The sequence below is a fragment of the Anarhichas minor genome, unplaced genomic scaffold (genome assembly GCF_050575085.1).
Source record: "Anarhichas minor isolate MPS153535 unplaced genomic scaffold, ASM5057508v1 ptg000011l, whole genome shotgun sequence".
Classification (NCBI taxonomy): Eukaryota; Metazoa; Chordata; class Actinopteri; order Perciformes; family Anarhichadidae; genus Anarhichas; species Anarhichas minor.
The window spans coordinates 4,372,722-4,391,365 of record NW_027466457.1 but is presented as its reverse complement, the minus strand read 5'-3'; the positions used below and the strand labels follow the sequence as shown (position 1 = coordinate 4,391,365).

Below are 18,644 nucleotides of genomic sequence, written 5' to 3'. Positions count from 1 at the left end.
TGTGGAGTGCAGTGAAGCATGTTACTCGATTCAGGATAAACATCTGTGATACAGAGACATCTAGTAGCACGAAACAGTCCTGCATTTTACAGCGTGATGAAAAACAAGTTTTCAGCATTGAAAAAAACTTCCAAGTCATTTCCTCCGTGTTAAATACGGACTACACAGTGATGGCGCGGGGTGTATTGAATACAAAGAACAGCTTGTATGTGTATTAAAAAGACAACACGGTGCACTCAAAAAGTTAATGTTTACAGACGATGTCTTGCGATGTGTGTGTTGATAAAGTTGATTCAAACTGGTGACGTCGTAGATTCCACGTTGGCCCCGGACGTGGCACTCGGCAGTGTCCTATAACCGAATCAGTGTACAACTAGCACACGTCGGTGTTGCTGTGGCTAATATCAGTGCTTCTTTCTTACAGTATAGTCAGACATCATCGAGCAGCTATGGGGCTCACCATGTCGTCGATCTTTGATAAGTTTTTTGGCAAAAAACAAATGAGGATTTTGATGGGTGAGTGAAGGCTGTGCGGCTAACTAACTAGCCACACACTAGATAGTAGCTCGATAAGTAGTTAGCTAGCTCGGTCTTGATGTGCTTTCAATGGCAGCGCGGCTATCAAACTGTCAAAGTACAGCAGTGGGGCAGCAGCGGAATGAAAACTAAATGTACAACCATATGAGTATTACAGTTGTAGAGTGTATGTGTGATATAACTAACGTTAGCTTTCCCAGCTAGCGCTAAGTTAGCTCATAACGTTAGCTGCATTTCGGGTGTTTCTAAAGAAGTTTGGCAATGAGTCTGCAAACGACAACTTCTTCCTGAAAACGGCTTAAATATAACGAATTATTATTTATTCTTTTACATTTGAATAGCTTTTTAATAAAAGATAGTTTGGCCGCAATTGCCAAGTGGGTCTATTAACACTTCCTAACTTCACGTTTTGTTTAGTTGGGATTAGAAGTTGTTTATTGATGATTTATTTAACACATATAAAGAAATGTTATTTGTTAACCTAAATTGTTATTGGTAACTTGTTGGCGTTTTCTGTTCTCTGCTTTGTGTAACTTGTTATTGGGTAACGTTAGCGCTGACTAGCTCCTTGTGATGGAAGTGTCATTGTGTGCTAATCTTAAATCCTGTTTCCGGATAGTTAGGGAGTCCTATGTTCTCGATGAAGTTAATGTAATTAATAAAATGTTGATTTTAATCCAACTTTTCCACTTTAGTTGGGCTGGATGCTGCCGGGAAAACAACTATCTTGTACAAATTGAAGCTTGGTGAAATCGTGACCACCATCCCAACCATTGGTAAGAGACACACTAACACTGATTTATAAGATCACTTAAAGTCCTTTTGATCGTCTAATGTGTACCTCAACATGTTTGACTCATTTAACTTTGTGTGCAATGCGATAAGGATCGGTCTACTCTCTTTCCCGTGTAAAGGTTTCAATGTGGAGACGGTAGAATATAAAAATATCAACTTCACTGTGTGGGATGTGGGTGGCCAGGACAAGATCAGACCCCTCTGGAGACATTACTTCCAGAACACGCAGGTATGGATGTGACTGCCCCGGTGCCGTGGGACGACTCCGCTTTCATAATGCAAAGCTACGCCCATGTTTGATATAGTAAAATGCAGTGTCGGTGAAGTTCTGTAATCGACCAGTATTCATGTCAAAGTATAATGCTGAAGCTTCACAAATACTTATTTTCTCCCAACCAGTCATATTCAGTTATTGGCAATTTCTCAGCATCTTAGTTTAAGAAAAGGAAAACTAACACCGTTAATGTTTCGTCTAGGGCCTCATCTTTGTGGTGGACAGCAATGACAGAGAAAGAGTGGAAGAATCTTCAGACGAGCTCAAGAAGATGGTAGGTTTGTATTATGTTCAGTTTAGAAGCGATTTCAGATTCAGTCTTGGTTTTCATCTTTAAATAAAAGAACATGTATTAGGTTTAGTCACGTTTCAGTCATTTTTATCCTTCGTAGTTTAGTTGATGAAAAGTCTTATTTTAATCAAATTTTAGTTTGCACCGCTCAACATGCAGAATATGTATTAATCAACCACCGAACTAGACTCAAACCGCAAACCTCTTGCAATGTATTGGAACAATTGTCAGATCTGAGGGACTGAGGGCCGCAGCGTGTGGTTGAGACGGAGTAACGGAGAAGAAAAGTAAAAGGTTCTGGTTAAGTTGGTCTTTTTTATTCCCTTTATTGGACAGATTAAGAGTTTAGTGGTGGAAATGGGGGAGAGAGAGGCTGCTGTCATATGCAACCAAAGTTCTGCAGTTTGATCTTAAGTGGCTTGCGCAGTAAGGATTTGGCTACCAAGGCGTTTTAGTCCTTCAAAGATATTGCATGTTGACATAGTCACAGATAATGGTTAATGACGCTGGTGCTGTCCCTTCATCGTCTTGTCTTAGTCGTGGGGGAAAAAAAGGTTTGTTGACTAAGATATTTCATCAAACTAAAACCTGTATTTGTTCATCCCTTTGGGAAATTAGCAGGATCTGTTGATGTGCATGTTGCATGGCTAGCCCATGGATTTTGACATCATTAGGTAACAATGTTAACTTCTTCCGAGCACATCAATGGTGGAAGTGCCCAATAGCCTTAATCCTCATATTATAATTGCTTTGTGCTTCCTCAGTGTTCCTGACGTAACCCGTTCATTGCAATAGGTGTTTAAAAGGCTAGACTCAAACGGGGACATTGTGAAGAAGTGGGCTGCGGTCGACGAGTCAAAAACACTGTCGTACACTTCCCACTGTTCCTGGATCTCCACGAGAAACGTCATGAGGTCAAGGAAAGATGTGAAGGATAATTAAATTGATATGGTCTCAGGAAAAGACAACCGTGGTACTAAGAGAATCAGACTGCACGTACATTAGGCTAAATAATTCTGCGGCGGTGGATGTTATTGACGTGGGTCTGCCCCAAAGATGGACTACTAAAAGCACATCTTCGACATTCCCCCGACGCGTTCTTACGGTGTTTCGTGCCGGCTCGATAAACTGAGATAACCCTGTAAAAAAAGAAAAATCGTGCATCGGTTTAAATGTTACTCCTAAATGACACTACGATCTCCTTTACTTTTGTAAAGGATGATCCAGAGTACCCTCTGCTTAAGGAGATAGGAAAGGAAGCATTGACGTAAATTTTGTTAGCGTTCCAAGAATTCGACCAGCTCTCATCATGGTTGCCACTGAGAGACTTCTGGGTCAATTCACTCAGTTAGGAACCTTCCTCAGCAAAAAAAAAGCTGCAGCTAAGGTGGAACCCCTACCAACGGACCCCCCCCAAAACTGCTTATTTTTGCATTATTGCTGAGGGATATGAACCACGTCTTATTGTTGTGCATTTAGTCCATCGTTTGCATTTCTGAAGCATGTACTCTGACTACATTGGTATACAGTACTGTATCTATACTGCCTTGAGTAATTCTAATGATTTTAGACTTCCTACGTATTCACGACAGACCTATAATATCATCTCACTGTCAATGCATGTTGTGAATATAATCACTCTTGAATCTGTTTCTGAAATCTTCGAGCTGATGTTGAAATCTGTTTCTGCCCCTCTAGTTGACTGAGGATGAGTTGAAAGACGCTATTGTGCTGGTGTTTGCTAACAAACAGGACCTTCCCAATGCCTTATCAGTCAGCGAACTCTCAGACAAGCTTGGCCTACAGACCCTCCACCACAAAAATGTAAGTAATCTGACTAAACATGCAGTAAGATTAATCTGAGAGTTGCTTTCTTATCTTTCTCATATCTTAACTGGTATAATCTCTTACCCCACAGTGGCACATTCAGTCAACCTGCGCAACCCAGGGCACTGGGCTGTATGAGGGACTTGACTGGCTATCCAAAGAGTTGTTAAAGACCTAAAGAAGGCTCGGCCTAACTGAGAGAGATGAGGCTCGACAGGAGGCACAGACATTCAATCCAGAAACATTTGCTCTTCCAGAACCAATGTTCACAAAGAGGACAAGGCTGGTGGACAATATATAATCGTCTTTGGGGAATTTTAATATCACATGTTTTTGTTTTTTTCTTTTCTTATCATTAGCATTACCTTATTCTCTGTTGATATAGTCTGTTTTCTCCTTCTGTTCCACAACTCTTACATGGCAACAATTTGTAATTCCACATCCAGTTGCCTGATGAGCAAATGGCCGTTTAGGGGAAATTTTATGAAAACAAATAATAAATGAAGTGATTGAAGTTTTTTTTTTTTTTTTTTTTTTTCACCTCTGCTGCTGTCTAGGCAGAATTTGCAGTAATTGACCACTTGTATACTTGTTTGACTTATAGCCATTATTGAGCTGAACCTTGGGGGATAACATAACTAGAGCTTTGGTGAGGGACGTCATCTCTACAACTCCTCCTGCTTATCTCACCCTTTGCTCTTCCCTGCTCTGTCTCATGCCAACTCATTTCTGTAAAGGCCTGTAGCCCGTAGAATGAGATGGACGAGGATTGCATTGATTTTTTTTCCAGATAAATAGTTGTGTGGAACCACATGGCCTCCCAGTAAATGGATCCAAAGGGAATATTGTGCCTTCTGGTCCCGCTTAACACAAATCTGACTAATCCTTTTCATATCTCATTCTGAGGCTATGCTCACTCATTAGGTGCTTAAGTGACTTGTTTGTTTTTTGAAAGACGCTTCCTTTTGTTCTGCAGTGTAAGCTGAGGTGCAGCAGAACCACGCTAGTGTGAATGTACATTGCTTCTTTACAACTTAACTATCAACCAGGATTTCATACTGTTTACATCCTTCTAGCCTTTTTTGTTGTTATATATAGCCCCCATGCATGAAAATGGGATTTAATTAGATTTTTCATTTCTACTGACACACTAACAGAACATCTTGTTTCCCTGAAAGGAGGAAGGAAGCGCCTTTTCAGTGTTGACACATGGCCAATGTCAGTGCGACGCAGTAAAGTAGCATGTTCTTTTGTTGTTTGAGTTTGTTGTACTGTCTGAAGGCAAATACTGGAAACTAAAGCATACCTGCCCCATTAGTTTATTTTTGTGTATACATTCCAACCCATGCTTGCAGATGCTGGAGCTGCCACTCTTAAAATGATTCCCAAAAATTATTTTACAAAAAAAAAAAAAGCTCTAAATAAAGACAGCGTTAAAACAAATTTGCGTTTTGGACTCCACTCATTGATGAGGACAGGCACTTTTATCTGGACTTGAAGCTTTTACTCATTCAAAATGGACTATAAAAGCATTTTGATTACTGTATTAATGGAAGGTCAAATCTGTTTCTTAATCGCTGACGAAGAAAAACCTCAACTGTCATCTTCTATCACGAACTGTGCCTGATAGGAGGAAGTGTAAACGGTGTTGAGGTCTGTGACCTAAGACACAGCTCTAGCTCCTGGCCTGTCTTTGGTTAAATATAACTCACTTTCAAACCACTGCACTTCCTAAAACCTATGCTTCTGCATATAGGAAAGAACCCGAGGCAAGCAAAATCATTTTGCATAAGAACTAAAGAGTCGTGGGTGTAAATAAGCCGTCATGCGGCTCTCTTACAGGTGTAAACCACCCTGCCTGACCTGCAGGTGATCTTTGTTGATACCTGGGAGAGAACATGCCAGCATGTTAATCCATATGATTCTGTGTATTTTCACATGTTGCGGTCAGTAAATGGTTGTTTACTAAATGAGTCTTTTTGTGGCAGTTTGCATGTAAATTAAAGTGGAAGTGGAAGCAAACAACACTATAAAAGATGCCTTTTAATTCTACTTCTTTGAATTATGTTGGGGTCTGTGGAAACTCAGAGGAAATTTTGAAACAAATGTCAGTTTCAAAATAAGAACCAAGCCCATACACATATGCAGATAATCAGAAACATTTACAGAGTATAGAGTTTATTTCTACATGTTTGAATAATACAAAAGTACACTACAGTAACAAACCATATGTTATGCGTGGGAGAGGCCTTTCTGTGCCTCATGCTTGGTCCTTAAAATGAAGACCTGTTTATTTACGCTTCGTGTATTTAAGGAAGTCAAGTTTTGAAATACCCTTTCATCCACAATATGTTCAAATCGGTTCAGATAGTTGGTAAGTGGTGAAGGTGAAGTGAGTGCTGGTGTGTTTGGACGGTAAATGAACATAAAGTTGTTCTTTCAAAGTAAAGGAGAATCCTATCGGTGCTTGTTAACAGTAGTGAGACCAACAATTCTTATTTTCTATCACAATCTAAGTAAAATCATGTCTGAAGCTTTAGCTGGTGCCTGGTAATTAGAACCTTCATACAGTGTTAATAGGTGAAGGTATAAGCATTATATAATTGGCTTTCTATCATGTGTGAATGTCTCTCCTAATGTATTTATGACAGCTAATCAGGCTTAGTGGAGCTGGGTCAGTGCAGTGTGTGTATCTCTGTGGGTCAGCATAGAGGAGCACGTGTGTTCTACAGTTTTCAGTTTCCTGCACTCTTAAAGCCGGCAACACATTAAATGGGATTTACAGCTTCACTGTCCAACATAATCAAAAGGGTAAGTTTCACATTTTATTGATCGTATTTTATAGAATATTATATAATCATTGTATTTTGAATATGTTGCTATTTTTGATATTCTTTCCGGCAAATTTCTTTGGTAACAACTTTAGTATTGAGACTTTTACACTCTGCTACATTACTGGAAAAAAGCAACAGCGCAAAGCTACAAAAATTGTCAGTTTAAGAAGCCGTGTGTTTGTCAAAAGCTCACATACAGTGTGACAAGAAGGTAACATGAGGTTGGCCCAGTTTGGGCAGAGTCCTGCACATCTACCGTGTGACGTCTCAGGCTGATCTTGGGCTTTTCTCTCGGTGCAGGATGCTGCCGGCCTTGATACCAGTACCACAGCCTTCCTACTCCCAGGCCAGGGAGAACCTAGTGAAGGCTATCCCACCAAAGCTCCTCTGTCTGCTGGCCTGTGGAGGAATAGACTGCCGCTACGAAGGACCAGAGTGTTGGAAATTAAACCAACAGGCCATTCGAGGCCTTTTCTCCTCCTGGTGAGACTGCAGTCTCATAGATGTTGCCGTGTCAGGTGCCGTATCAAAAACAGTACGTGACAATTTACTAATGATCAACTTCTTCCTATTGGAGGCTGACAGATGACATTATTGCCATGGCACGACCATCCAATAATCTAATAGAGAAGTACAACATCATTGAACAATTTCAAAGGTAATCACTATCATTCCTGCAATGTTTGTGTTGTTCTCCTGTGTGCCTGTGCAGTGTGTGGATACGCATGATACATGAGGAGCTGTAGGAATTATGAGCTTAAAAGGTGGGAACATTATCATTGTACCACCCCTTGTGCACATACAGGTAATTAGTTCAATATAAAATTGGGTAAAATGGATCTAGATGAGAAATACAATATGTTTAGAAAATAAAATGGGGTAAAATGTGGATAAGACATGTGACATTGCTTTTTAATTAGACAAAAAAAATAAAATGCCATTGTGGACGTATAAGTAATTTATTATAACAATAAATATTATTTTTGATACATAAACACAGCACTAGTGTCAACCATCATTTATCACTTTTTCCCAGGTTGAACATCAGATCAATCATCAACATGCAGCTCCCTGGAGAGCATGCTCACTGTGGACCCCCCCTAGAGCCTGGAAGTGGTTTCACATACTCTCCACAGATCTTCATGGACAATGACAGTGAGATCTTGATACAGTAAATACACCACATGGAAGACTGCACCACTCAACAACGTGGGAAATGTAAATAAGCAGAAACAGTTAACGTTCAGCTGTGGTTTATTCACATATCGGTATATTTGCAGTTTACTTTTACAACTTCGGGATGCAAGATTTCGGTGTGTCCTCCCTCGTCGGTATTATCGATGGGGTGAAGGTTTTGGCCTTTGCAGTGAGGGAAGGAAGGGTGGCTGTGCACTGCCACGCAGGCCTGGGCAGGACAGGTAGGCATACAAGTACTGTATCTACTGTTCATATAAACTGTGTGTGTCAGCTTGTGCACATGTAATGCACTTATGAATATGTAGTGTGTTTGCTCATGTGTTCTTGCTGTTCAACAGGTGTCCTCATAGCCTGTTACCTGATTTACACCCTGCGCATCAGCCCGAGTGAGGCCGTGCACTACGTAAGGATTAAAAGGCCATGCTCTATCCAAACCCGGGCGCAGCTCAGCCAGGTGTTTGACTTTGCTCGCCTGCTTGGCACACAGCTGGTCCAGTACCCAGACCTCAGCATGCGGCATGGAGCCCCTTTCACCCTGCAGCATTACCTAAACCGACAGGCAATAATGCTGCATGGCCAGGAGGCACGCACCCTCAGACATACACCCAAGGTCCGGACCTTATCATTATATTACATTAATCCTTTGTCATCAACATACCTGTAAACAGTTAACCTCCTTCTCATGTCTGTCCTCCCATTAGGTGGTGTATCTCCTGTGTGTGCATCTGTCCTGCTTAGCCCTGGGGCTCCCTGCTCCTCCAGAGATCCAGGCTGAGCTAGAGAAGAGGTCAGTACTGAGGACCTTGAACAGGACTGTGAGGGAGACCCTGGTGTCCAAACAGTACTTGCCCTTACTGAGGGAGGGTCACAGGGGGGCGTGGCTGAGCTCAGGGTCGGTGTCCTCCTGGGACGAGCCACTGGGATTCTTGGAGAGGAAGAGAGAGGTGCTGTTGGACAAACGCAGCTACAGTGACTCTGACCTCAGCAAGATCGCAGTAATTGAGGTCCAATTTCACATTATTTATCTACAATTACATACAGTTTCTGAATGTCTGCTGTAAAATCAAACTGGTCATTGAGGCGTTTCTCACTTTGTTGCATTTTGTCCTGAAGGATCTGGAGTTGAGTCCATACTGCACCCCAGCACTTGGAAATGAGAGGCAGTGGTGTGTACAGAATTTGATACGACCTGATCTGAGACCCGGTAGTCCAATGCTTGCCCCACTTTCACCAGGCCACCAGACCACCAAAAGGGCATCTCATACACTCAACATCCCCATATCTAGCATGACAACAAACAATAACTGTGCTAAGAGGTCAAGGTGCCCAGCGAAAAAGGCACTTCCCAAATACAGCTCTAACAGTGAGGTAACTGTGATTCTTAATATCAGAAAATGTAGCTAACAAATAAAGCTTTGATATAAATGCTTTAAAACTGATTGATGTAATATAAAGTTTGGCAGAAATCCACATTATCCTGGCCCAACCTCAGTCGCCCGTGCTGTTGCTAAGGCAATGGCAGACCATGGTCCTCGAGGAGAAACCATACTGCAAAGATCGGCTCTGCTGCAGGTGAAAAACACTGGTGCAAACCTGAGTTTACATCAGAACATGTCACTTTGATTTTGAGCTCTAAAACCACCGACTTAATACTGTTACTCGCCTTTTAAACAGGAGGAACTGAACAGCAGTGACTGTGGCTGGGCTCTGCTGGTCACCGAATCAGATCCTCAGGTCCTCAGTTGTCTGTTGTGGACCTGGCTGGACAAGTTGAGGGTCAGTGGCAAAAAATACACCTTGAAGTTTTGATTTTTTTGTTTTCACTTCCCGTGCTTTCTCTCAGTCCTGTCTGTGTTTCTTCCACCCTCATCCAGGAGCCTGTTCTGAGTGCAGAGGATGTAGAGCGTTTGAGTTGTGGAGCAAACAACAGGACGTCTCTCAGTGTGCTCAAGAAGGTGAAGAAGGAATAATCATTTGACTCTTGAGTATTCTTCTTAAAAAGTCTTAACCTCTTTGGCGAAGATTTAAAAAGTTATTTTCAATATTACATCATTACAGTCACAAAGACACACCATCTCTTGTCTACTGAGCTGTGTGAGCACAGTGACCAGCTTGTGTCCACACAGAGAGGATGCAGTGCTGCAACGATTGGGGCGAGCACTTACAAGGGTAAGACACATGTGGAATTAAAGTATGTTAACGTGTGTGTGTGTGTGTGTGTGGTTCCATTAGAAATAATAATTAGCCTTTTTTTTTATCAACAGCACCCCCAGGAGGAAATGGGAAGCCTTGCAACCTTGATTAAGGTCCTGAAGGCGAGTTTGAGAGAAACCTTTCACATCTGCACGTACATCAGGAGGGCCTGCAGCACCAATGCTACACTTTGAAGAGTCTATATCTAAATAACAAAAACTAACAGAGCAGTTTTATTTAAAAAGTTATTTCATCTTTGGCACCTGATTGTGGGCAATTTTGTTTTACATTTATAGTGTTAGGTCCGGGAGTTAAGCCTCGATACAGGACTATAAAATAAACCAGCTCTCCGTTTAAAGGGTCAGGGTCACCAAGCCTGTCGGGGTTTTAACCACCTGACGGGATACCCGGTGATCTGTTTAAGCTGGTGGTAGAGGGAACTCACCTGGCTTACTCACTGCCGTCCCTCCTGACGTCTACCCTGCTTCCTCTGGCAGCTGCACACGGCAGAGAGGCCCTCTTGGCCAAATGCAGCTATCAGTTAATGGCAGCTTTTCTCTGATGGATCTAGGCTCTTGGTAAGGTGCCAGAATAGGTTTTGATAGCTATATGATTAAGCTATGAGGGTTTGTTATGCGGACTAAGAACTATAATAACCATTCAGAACTCCATTGTTGTTAGGCACACAATAACACTTAAATGCCATGAGTACTCTTTACTATTTGCTTTAAATGCAGTTTAGATATTTATTCTTTAGATTCAGGGTCCTGGCATTGTGCATGCTCACTGTTACATTGTCATGGCTTCCTGGGACACTTGAATAGAAACAGAGCCATGGTTAATGTTATTAGCAACACCTTTGGGCTCCTGTGCTTTTCCTACTATGACCAGTTAAAATGTCTGCTGTGAAAAAGGCAGATTAGGACGGCTACTAGTCTTTTTGGAGGCCATGGCAAGATTTAGCTTCTGGTGCCCCAGTCCCCAAATCTTACTGATATCATCCAATTAAAGCCGCTGAGTGGCGCAAAAAATTTGCAAAAATATGCCAATAACAACATAAGGAACATAGGAAGAAGATAGGTTTTTGAGTTTACATCCCTATCCCTTTCCAGCATCCATTGCCAATTATGAACAATTGGTACAAAGTCAGTGGATAAAGAAGATTGATCTACTTTAAGTCCGCTGGGTGCACCTAAGAGAGTGTGGGACCCTAATCCTAATTTACTTATGACACCAGTCCTGAATATTTTGCTGGTACTTCAACTTGAAGTAAAGCCCCCCCCCCCCCCATTAGAATTCAATAGTGACACTGATGCAATGTTTACTGTCGGCTACCTTAAATAGTATGTAAGCTACCGTACCCTCGTATACTAGCAGGTAAAATCCACAGTGTGATTCTTTGGCCTGTTTCAGACTTTCATGCCTAATAAATCATTTACACCATCTGCAGCATGCTGCGTTTTCAATAAGAAACATATTCGGAATTGCTGTTGACACTGTCAGAAAGTTGTCTCCATGGTAAGTTGTCATAGTGAAGTTGACAGCAGTGTTTTGGTTCAATGCTCATGCCGAATTCCAGAGAGAGAGAGTGAGTGGCACTCGCAGCAGGATCAGGATAAATAAGGTAAAATAATGAATTTATTCATTTAAAGTCAGTAACTGAACTAAATTGAAAGCATGTCAATTTTTATGCATTTGGTAGACATCTTGTGGTTTTGTTACGGAATACTCTGGGTGTATGATGTGTTCACTGGTTTTGGTGTTTAATGTTTACCCACAAACGACTAGTATACAGTAGGCATCTATTCCATGTACTTTGCCTAAAATGTATTTAACTAAGTGACAGTGGACTACTGCAGTCATTTTCACTGCTGTGTAATGTTACTTGTAGTTTCAGAAGCCACTAATAGAATTATTCATGATTTAACGCTAATTGCCTGTGACAAGTATGGGAAATAATCAACCACAGAAACAGAAGACACATTATTGTTACTAAACTGAATATATACCTTAGATGTGTATATGTTTTTCACTTAATGGTTTTAATGATTATTGAATGTTTAAATGTTGCACTTCCATTAGTAACTCCAGGCTTTAACAGCATGCCATCAAAATCTTTGCCACAATACCCACTCTTTAAGAGCGTGTTGCAAATAGTCCCAATTATTTGCAGCAAATAATCTAAATAAATATTTACCAAGTTAAGAGTGGACTCTAAAGAACCCTAAGCATCAGACAGACCCTTATTCAAACGTGTTAAATTATCTGTCTGTCCCAAGACATACGGTACCTGTTTATACTGGCGTTTGGGTCAAATTTATGCTCTGGGCCTGCTTTTAATCTATGTTATAATTGTGTATTTTCTGTTTATTGTGCCTTCTTAAATACATTTCATGTTTTACAATCTGTCCTTGTAAATTATTGGCCCTTGTATGGTCACATTGTGTTATTTATGTTTGAAATACCGCTCCTGCACTTTGTGACTTTAGTCTGTGAAAAGCGCTATATAAATATATCTTACTTACTTACTAATTCTAAAGAGAGCTACACATCCAATTTAAAGACACCCTGAGTAAGGGAAACATTGTTGTTTTTCTTGATAACTTAAAAGCTAATTCATCAACATGCTGTCGGTCACAATCCATCTTTCTCTCAGGATAATGGCAAGCGCTATAAACTGGGTTGGGACCTGGAGGCCCCACAAGCCAAGAGGGCCCATAGCTGCCCTCTATGGTAATCCAGGACCCAAGTATGCACTGCCTGGACTCGTAGGTATGGCATAAATCACCAGTAAGCCGTATTCACCACCGACACAATTATTAATTTTTAAAACTGACATTATTTGTCTTTTTTTCCTCCGTAAAGGTTTTTCTAACCATGACCCTACTAAACACAAAGCACCAATATTCAGCTTTGGGACACGTCGTGAACGCAGGTATGATTCAGAGGGCCCTGGACCAAAATACCTCATCCCTTCCAACATCACCAGACTGGGCCGAGATGGCACTCCTGCGTTTTCACTCCACAGCCGTCAAAAGGAGCTAGAAAAGTTCCAGGTCCCTGGACCAGGTCAGCAATTACAATTACACAGATTTTGTGAATATGAAAATGGAGTACTGCTGAGCTCAAATCTGAGACTATTCACTGAACGCTGACAATATGCCGCTTTCATCGTGACGCACACTATTATCATTTGGAATTTACCTGTAAGCAGTGTTTTCATATAACTTTCTTTGGTGTTTCAGGAAGATACTCCCCAGAGCATTCAGAAACGTTGCGCTTCCACTCTGCTCCTGCTTATTCTCTGACTGGGAGGAGCAAAGACGTCAGCAAAATCCAAACACCAGGTAAGATGTTGTATTTGGTGTCAGCTGTGGGTTACAAAGTTCCATGGCGCATACAATATAAACTTTGCTTGTCGCTCAAACTGCAGGTCCAGCCTCCTACTCTCTGCCCCCAGTGCTGGGGCTCAACACTGTGTTGACACCTGCAGCTCCCACCTTCTCATTCCGTGGCCGCAGCAAAATTGGAACCTTCTATGAGGACCTGAAGAAGGTATGTGAATGTCAAACGGCCGTTAAAAAAAAACCCCATCTAGAAACCTTGTGATTTACTTGTTCTCAATACATTTTTGTTCCCCATCCAGACTCCTGGCCCTGCTGCCTACAAAGTTGTTGACCCTCGTATTTACGGACAAAAGCCTCCCCGTTTTAGCATGACAGGACGCAACTTCCCACCTGGTGAAAACACAAAGAAACCAGGACCTGGTGCATACAATCCTGAGGGGGTAAGAAACATTTATTTTGATCATCAGGCCCCAAATATTTTTGTATTTTGTTCCTTCACTGACATTATTCTCTGCCCAGGTAACCTCCACAAGAGCCAAAGCTCCAAGCTTCTCTTTTGGACTGCGTCACTCGGAATTCATTGTACCCCTAATTGTAGAGGTGCCTGAATAATGTCAAGTATGACATCTTGGAAATTCCCACAGCATTAAGTAAAAAAAAAATAAAAGCACAATAAAGAACAAAAAGCAAACTGTGCAGGTTTAATGAAATCTGATTTTATTGCAATGCCTAAAGGCCATTTTGTATCAGTACTTGTCACTTTTCAGGGTATGAACACAAAGTATTCCTTATTTGAAATTTGACGTATGTAACGTATTTCAGACCATTCCCTTAGACCATGTTTTTTTTCAAGGTATCTATTTCTTGTTGTGTTAGAAAACTGATGATTATTTTGATTTGATAATTAAAATTTTCAGTAAGTAACTGTTATAAATGTCTGCAGTTTCATTTGTAATCGGACAAGGCACCAAAAGCATAACTAGAAGCATAACTAGAAAAAAGTAAAATTGAATGTAGCCTGGGCTCCAAGGGATGCAAGAGGCACGTTTATTCATTACAAGTCTTTCTTGTAGCTGCCTTTAAGTTTTTTTTATTTTTTATTATTCATTCTGCTGTTTTTTTAAATTATTTCTATTGTTATTTATTATTTGTTTTGTTTTGGTGTCTGACAGGCCTAGTTTTTGTATCTGTGTATGGAGTTGGTGTGTTTGGACGAATAAACATTTAAATGACAAAAAAAGAAGAAGAAAAAAAGCATTTCCTGCAGAAAATGCGTTGGAGTGATGAAAGATGAAACCAATCGCAAAGCATTGTTGAAAATACTAAAATGCATTATCTAAAGAAGCTAAAAGCTGAATTACAATGCAGGAAAAGCTGAAGCTAAACGATTTTACTGTCAAAGTAATAGTAGTAAAAGTAGTAGTATTAGTAATAGCAGTAGTAGTAGTAGTAATAGCAGTAGTAGTAGTAGTAATAGCAGTCGTAGTGGGCCTAGTAGTAGCAGCAAAAACATTTGTTAAAAAAAGGTCATAAAAGAAAGAAAAGCGTGCAATTTCCAAACACCTTTGGACTTTACGTCCTTAAATAGGTGAAGAAGGGAGATGTACTCCAATGGCCTCCCTAACGGTAAAACAGACATGGCATTTTGTTGTGTTTCATTCAACAAAAAGAAAACAACTAACCTAAAGTTAACCATATTTGTGAGAATCGAAGAGCATTCTTGACAGGCACATGTAAGGACAGCAGAAACCGTGACGAGGTGGTCCATCAGGCGTCCCCGTTGCATAGAAACGAAAACAGACATAGGCGTCTTGAAACATGCACGCTTTTAATATCTGGCTTGCCTTGATGAGTGTAGAGCATCTACTAGCGAACCTCTCCTTGTGATAGACAAAACATAATGTACACAAGACAGACAGACTCCGGCATCTGGATAAGTACCATTGTTTAACAAAGTCTTATCAACGCGACGTCAGTTTGCGACGTTAGCCGATCGGTAATTAGCAGCCGATGGAGGTGCATTGTGAAGTTAACAGTAATCATTAGAGACTTTTAAAAAGACAAATGTAATCAGTTACCGTGTCTGTACCGTTCTCAGCTTTAGGAAGCATCAGTTTTGTCGATGTGAGGAGGACAGACGAACCGATGAAATTAGCGGTCTCGAGCCGAACCACACCATGTTCACCTCAGCTAACCGATGGGAAGCTAACCTAGCTAACGCTCCTTTCCGTTGCCAGAAGCCGTCGGATGCTAGCTCTCCTGTCGGAGCTTAGATCATTGTTTCCAGGTAACGTCATTGATCAGTGCTGGCTTATACAACCATCCCAATCAAAGCGGAACAAAGTTTAAAAAGAGAGTGACGTTAAAATGGCTGGCGACATTGGCAGCATCCCTGAACTGGACCAGAAAAAATACGATTCAGACGAACAGGTGAAGATCATCTGTCTGGGTGACAGCGCAGTCGGTAAATCGAAGTGAGTATTAGCTGCAGTAAACTGTTTTGAGTTAGTAATATCAGTAGCCTTCCTCAGTAGAGTGTGTGTTGTCCTGATTATTGTTGCCTCTCTCTCTTTCTCTCTCTCTCCTAGGCTGATGGAGAGGTTTCTCATGGACGAATAGTATCCATTTGCAGCTGGAGAAATTTAAAATGAAACTTACCTGTGTCAATCATTTTTCTCACTTGTATATGAGCTATATCGTCCTACCATGGTTATTATTACAGCCATTGTGAGCACATTACTCTCCCGTTTAAGGTCGAGATGGCCTCCAACAACGCAGAGCGTTTGTTCAGAGAGATTAAGACCCTTAACTCTTTCTACAGTCGTCCCCAGCAGTTGTCGACCTACGCTTTGACTCTCTACAAACACACAGCCACTGTAGGAAACAAGACTGTAGCAGTAGGTATGTATTGCTTTTGTTCTGCCGTCAGTGACCACAGGACACGCATTTACCCCGTTGAAAACCTCAGTAAAGATTAAATCAGCAGGGATGTGTTTTTTGTTTTTAATGCACAGATTTCTGGGATACCGCTGGTCAGGAGAGATTCCAGAGCATGCATCCTTCGTACTACCACAAAGCACATGCGTGCATCATGGTAAAACACACTCTTGGTTTCAAGACGGGTGCGTTTCCAGTAATCATCTAGCCTGCCCTTTCTGGGAGTTGGAACAACAAGTGACTTTAAAAAGTATTTCAGAAAAGTATTTCAGATTGATTACTTCAACAACTGTTTCTGTCACAATGCACTCTTGTTAAGTTCCACCTCTCAAGTGCATATTAAACCTGTTCCTTTGGCTTTGAAGGGTTTAAGTAATATTTGGGGTTTTATGGACTTGTTGGATGACTGCTGGAAAGCACCAGTTGAACTGGGGAAGCCACACTGTCACTCTTTTGTAAGCCTTTCTACTTTCTCTTAGGTTTTTGATGTTCAAAGGAAGATCACGTATAAGAATCTGGCCAGCTGGTATAAGGAGCTGAGAGAGTACAGACCGGAGATACCCTGTTGTGTGGTTGCCAACAAAATTGATGGTGAGTTTGACTCTTGACACTTCACGTAACAATGAATGTTCGTCTCTTTCGATTGTATTAAACGTTAATGTTACCTCAGGACAAGTAAACTAGTTGTTTTTTTGTGCACACATTGTCTATCTGCTCTATCCTTTTGATTAATTGACCACATTTTGAGGCGTGAACACATTTGTTTTTTTGTAATTGCAGCTGATTTGAAGGTCACACAGAGAAGCTTCAACTTTGGGAAGAAGCAAGGACTCCCATTTTACTTTGTATCAGCGGCTGATGGGACTAATGTTGTTAAGGTTTGAACTTGTGCTTATTTTACTGCAGCGTTAATGTCATTAATCCTCAAGTTCATTTCTTCATGCATTTCCAACTCATTAGTAGTTTTACATTTGACTATGTATGAGATTACAACAAGAATGACTAGGCTCCTTTTGTAAACCAAATAATCAAATAAATTCACCCTATAATTCTGTATCTCATTAACTGTCCAGACCATTTGAATATATGTTGATAGTTCTGACTGTAACTGTCACAACAGATGTTCAGAGAGATGATGAAGAGAGCAGTGGACTACAAGCAAAACCCCAGCGACTTCATGGATGAAGTGATGCAAGAATTAGAGGTACATCTATCTGAATACCTAAACAGTCTGATCACTGACGTGCTCATCATTTACATTTACAACCCCGACTAAAAGATGTTTACGACAAGAACAAAACATGCCCTAAGAAATCCCATAATTGGTTTAAAATCTACCGTTTTGTTTAAAAGAAATTTCTCAGATGCTTACTCAAAACCTTTTCATAAACTCTAATACAACTTAAAACGCGTGTGCTTATTTTACTCTGTTGATGTCATTTGTTGTACTTATGAAACAGAACTTTGACCTGGAGAAGAAGGAAGATAATTCAGAAGCAGATGAGGACGCATTGAAAGCAGAGAATCCAGAGGTGGTCTGACGTATGTTTACAAGTCCTCCAAACCCTCTTGTCGTCTCATGGATAAGTTATCCTCCCGTCGATGCTCTACAGCCACATCGTTTGTCCTGATGTCATTTTGGTGATGGGTTTTCATACCACTGGAGGTTGGCAGACTTTTAGTCAGGTTTTAAGTCACTGCCCTCCTTCTGCCCAATGACTCTGGCAGGCAGGGAAATAAACCTGGTGGAATAAATAGGAATTGTGTTGTTTTAATAAAGTGTATTTAGCTGCTCTTTTAGACTCGTCATTCATACTTCTAACAATATCAACTATAAAAATCCCACAATGAGGCTGAACGTGTATTATTTTGTAATAAGAATGTGAAGCATTGAAAAGCATCTCAAGCAGATCAAAGAGAACGTGTAATTATGAACTGTATTTGCTGCTGTCCTCCATGTTTGTTCGTAGTGTTGTGTGCAATGCCAGCGGGGAGCTGCATCTGTTGGCTGCTTTTATGATGTGAAGTCTGCTTTCAGCGCCCTTTAAATGAAAAGTTAATGTACCATGTAACCAAATTGTTATCATGTGTCTTTCTGACTTGCTGTGTTGCAGCAGTAGGCACAAGAGCAGTAAGTTGTCAACTTCAACACATTATAAGATACAGCTGCCAGTCATACACGAGTAGACATCGGCTGCATTGAACTTGTGAAATGTTCAGCCAGCCGTGTCCTTCATGATGGTTTCCAGGTGATTGTGTGTATATTCATATGAGCAGAAATGTTGCCTTGAAGAACATTAAACCAGTTTTCTGGCAGAAGGTGTCGCTCGATTTAACAATTCAATTATTTATATATATAGTGCATTATATGCGACTGTTTTTCTGTGGCATTTACTCATAATAAATCACGC

General features: G+C 40.9%; 4 protein-coding genes across 4 annotated transcripts; all 4 read left to right on the top strand.

Annotated features, from left to right (window-relative positions):
- Positions 1-324: 324 nt before the first annotated feature.
- On the top strand, positions 325-5,168 carry LOC142947412 (ADP-ribosylation factor 4-like). The gene is made up of 6 exons (XM_076088974.1): positions 325-516; positions 1,233-1,313; positions 1,452-1,561; positions 1,809-1,880; positions 3,597-3,722; positions 3,817-5,168. The coding sequence occupies exons 1-6, from the start codon at positions 450-452 to the stop codon at positions 3,901-3,903; spliced, it is 543 nt and encodes a 180-aa protein (XP_075945089.1). The 5' UTR covers positions 325-449; the 3' UTR covers positions 3,904-5,168.
- Positions 5,169-6,639: 1,471 nt separating this feature from the next.
- LOC142947995 (protein tyrosine phosphatase domain-containing protein 1) lies at positions 6,640-11,380 on the top strand. Its single transcript, XM_076089872.1, has 12 exons — positions 6,640-7,042; positions 7,137-7,217; positions 7,596-7,714; positions 7,840-7,977; positions 8,095-8,366; positions 8,458-8,760; positions 8,870-9,124; positions 9,212-9,328; positions 9,431-9,532; positions 9,631-9,711; positions 9,815-9,925; positions 10,021-11,380. The coding sequence occupies exons 1-12, from the start codon at positions 6,861-6,863 to the stop codon at positions 10,141-10,143; spliced, it is 1,884 nt and encodes a 627-aa protein (XP_075945987.1). The 5' UTR covers positions 6,640-6,860; the 3' UTR covers positions 10,144-11,380.
- Positions 11,381-12,554: 1,174 nt separating this feature from the next.
- cimap1b (ciliary microtubule associated protein 1B) lies at positions 12,555-14,912 on the top strand. The gene is made up of 6 exons (XM_076088971.1): positions 12,555-12,721; positions 12,815-13,018; positions 13,195-13,296; positions 13,383-13,504; positions 13,596-13,736; positions 13,816-14,912. Exons 1-6 carry the CDS (start codon positions 12,574-12,576, stop codon positions 13,906-13,908), a joined length of 810 nt encoding a protein of 269 aa, XP_075945086.1. The 5' UTR covers positions 12,555-12,573; the 3' UTR covers positions 13,909-14,912.
- Positions 14,913-15,086: 174 nt separating this feature from the next.
- On the top strand, positions 15,087-18,027 carry rabl2 (RAB, member of RAS oncogene family-like 2). Its single transcript, XM_076088972.1, has 8 exons — positions 15,087-15,770; positions 15,885-15,914; positions 16,118-16,197; positions 16,311-16,390; positions 16,713-16,824; positions 17,014-17,111; positions 17,354-17,437; positions 17,694-18,027. The coding sequence occupies exons 1-8, from the start codon at positions 15,664-15,666 to the stop codon at positions 17,772-17,774; spliced, it is 672 nt and encodes a 223-aa protein (XP_075945087.1). The 5' UTR covers positions 15,087-15,663; the 3' UTR covers positions 17,775-18,027.
- The last annotated feature ends 617 nt before the right edge of the window (positions 18,028-18,644 follow it).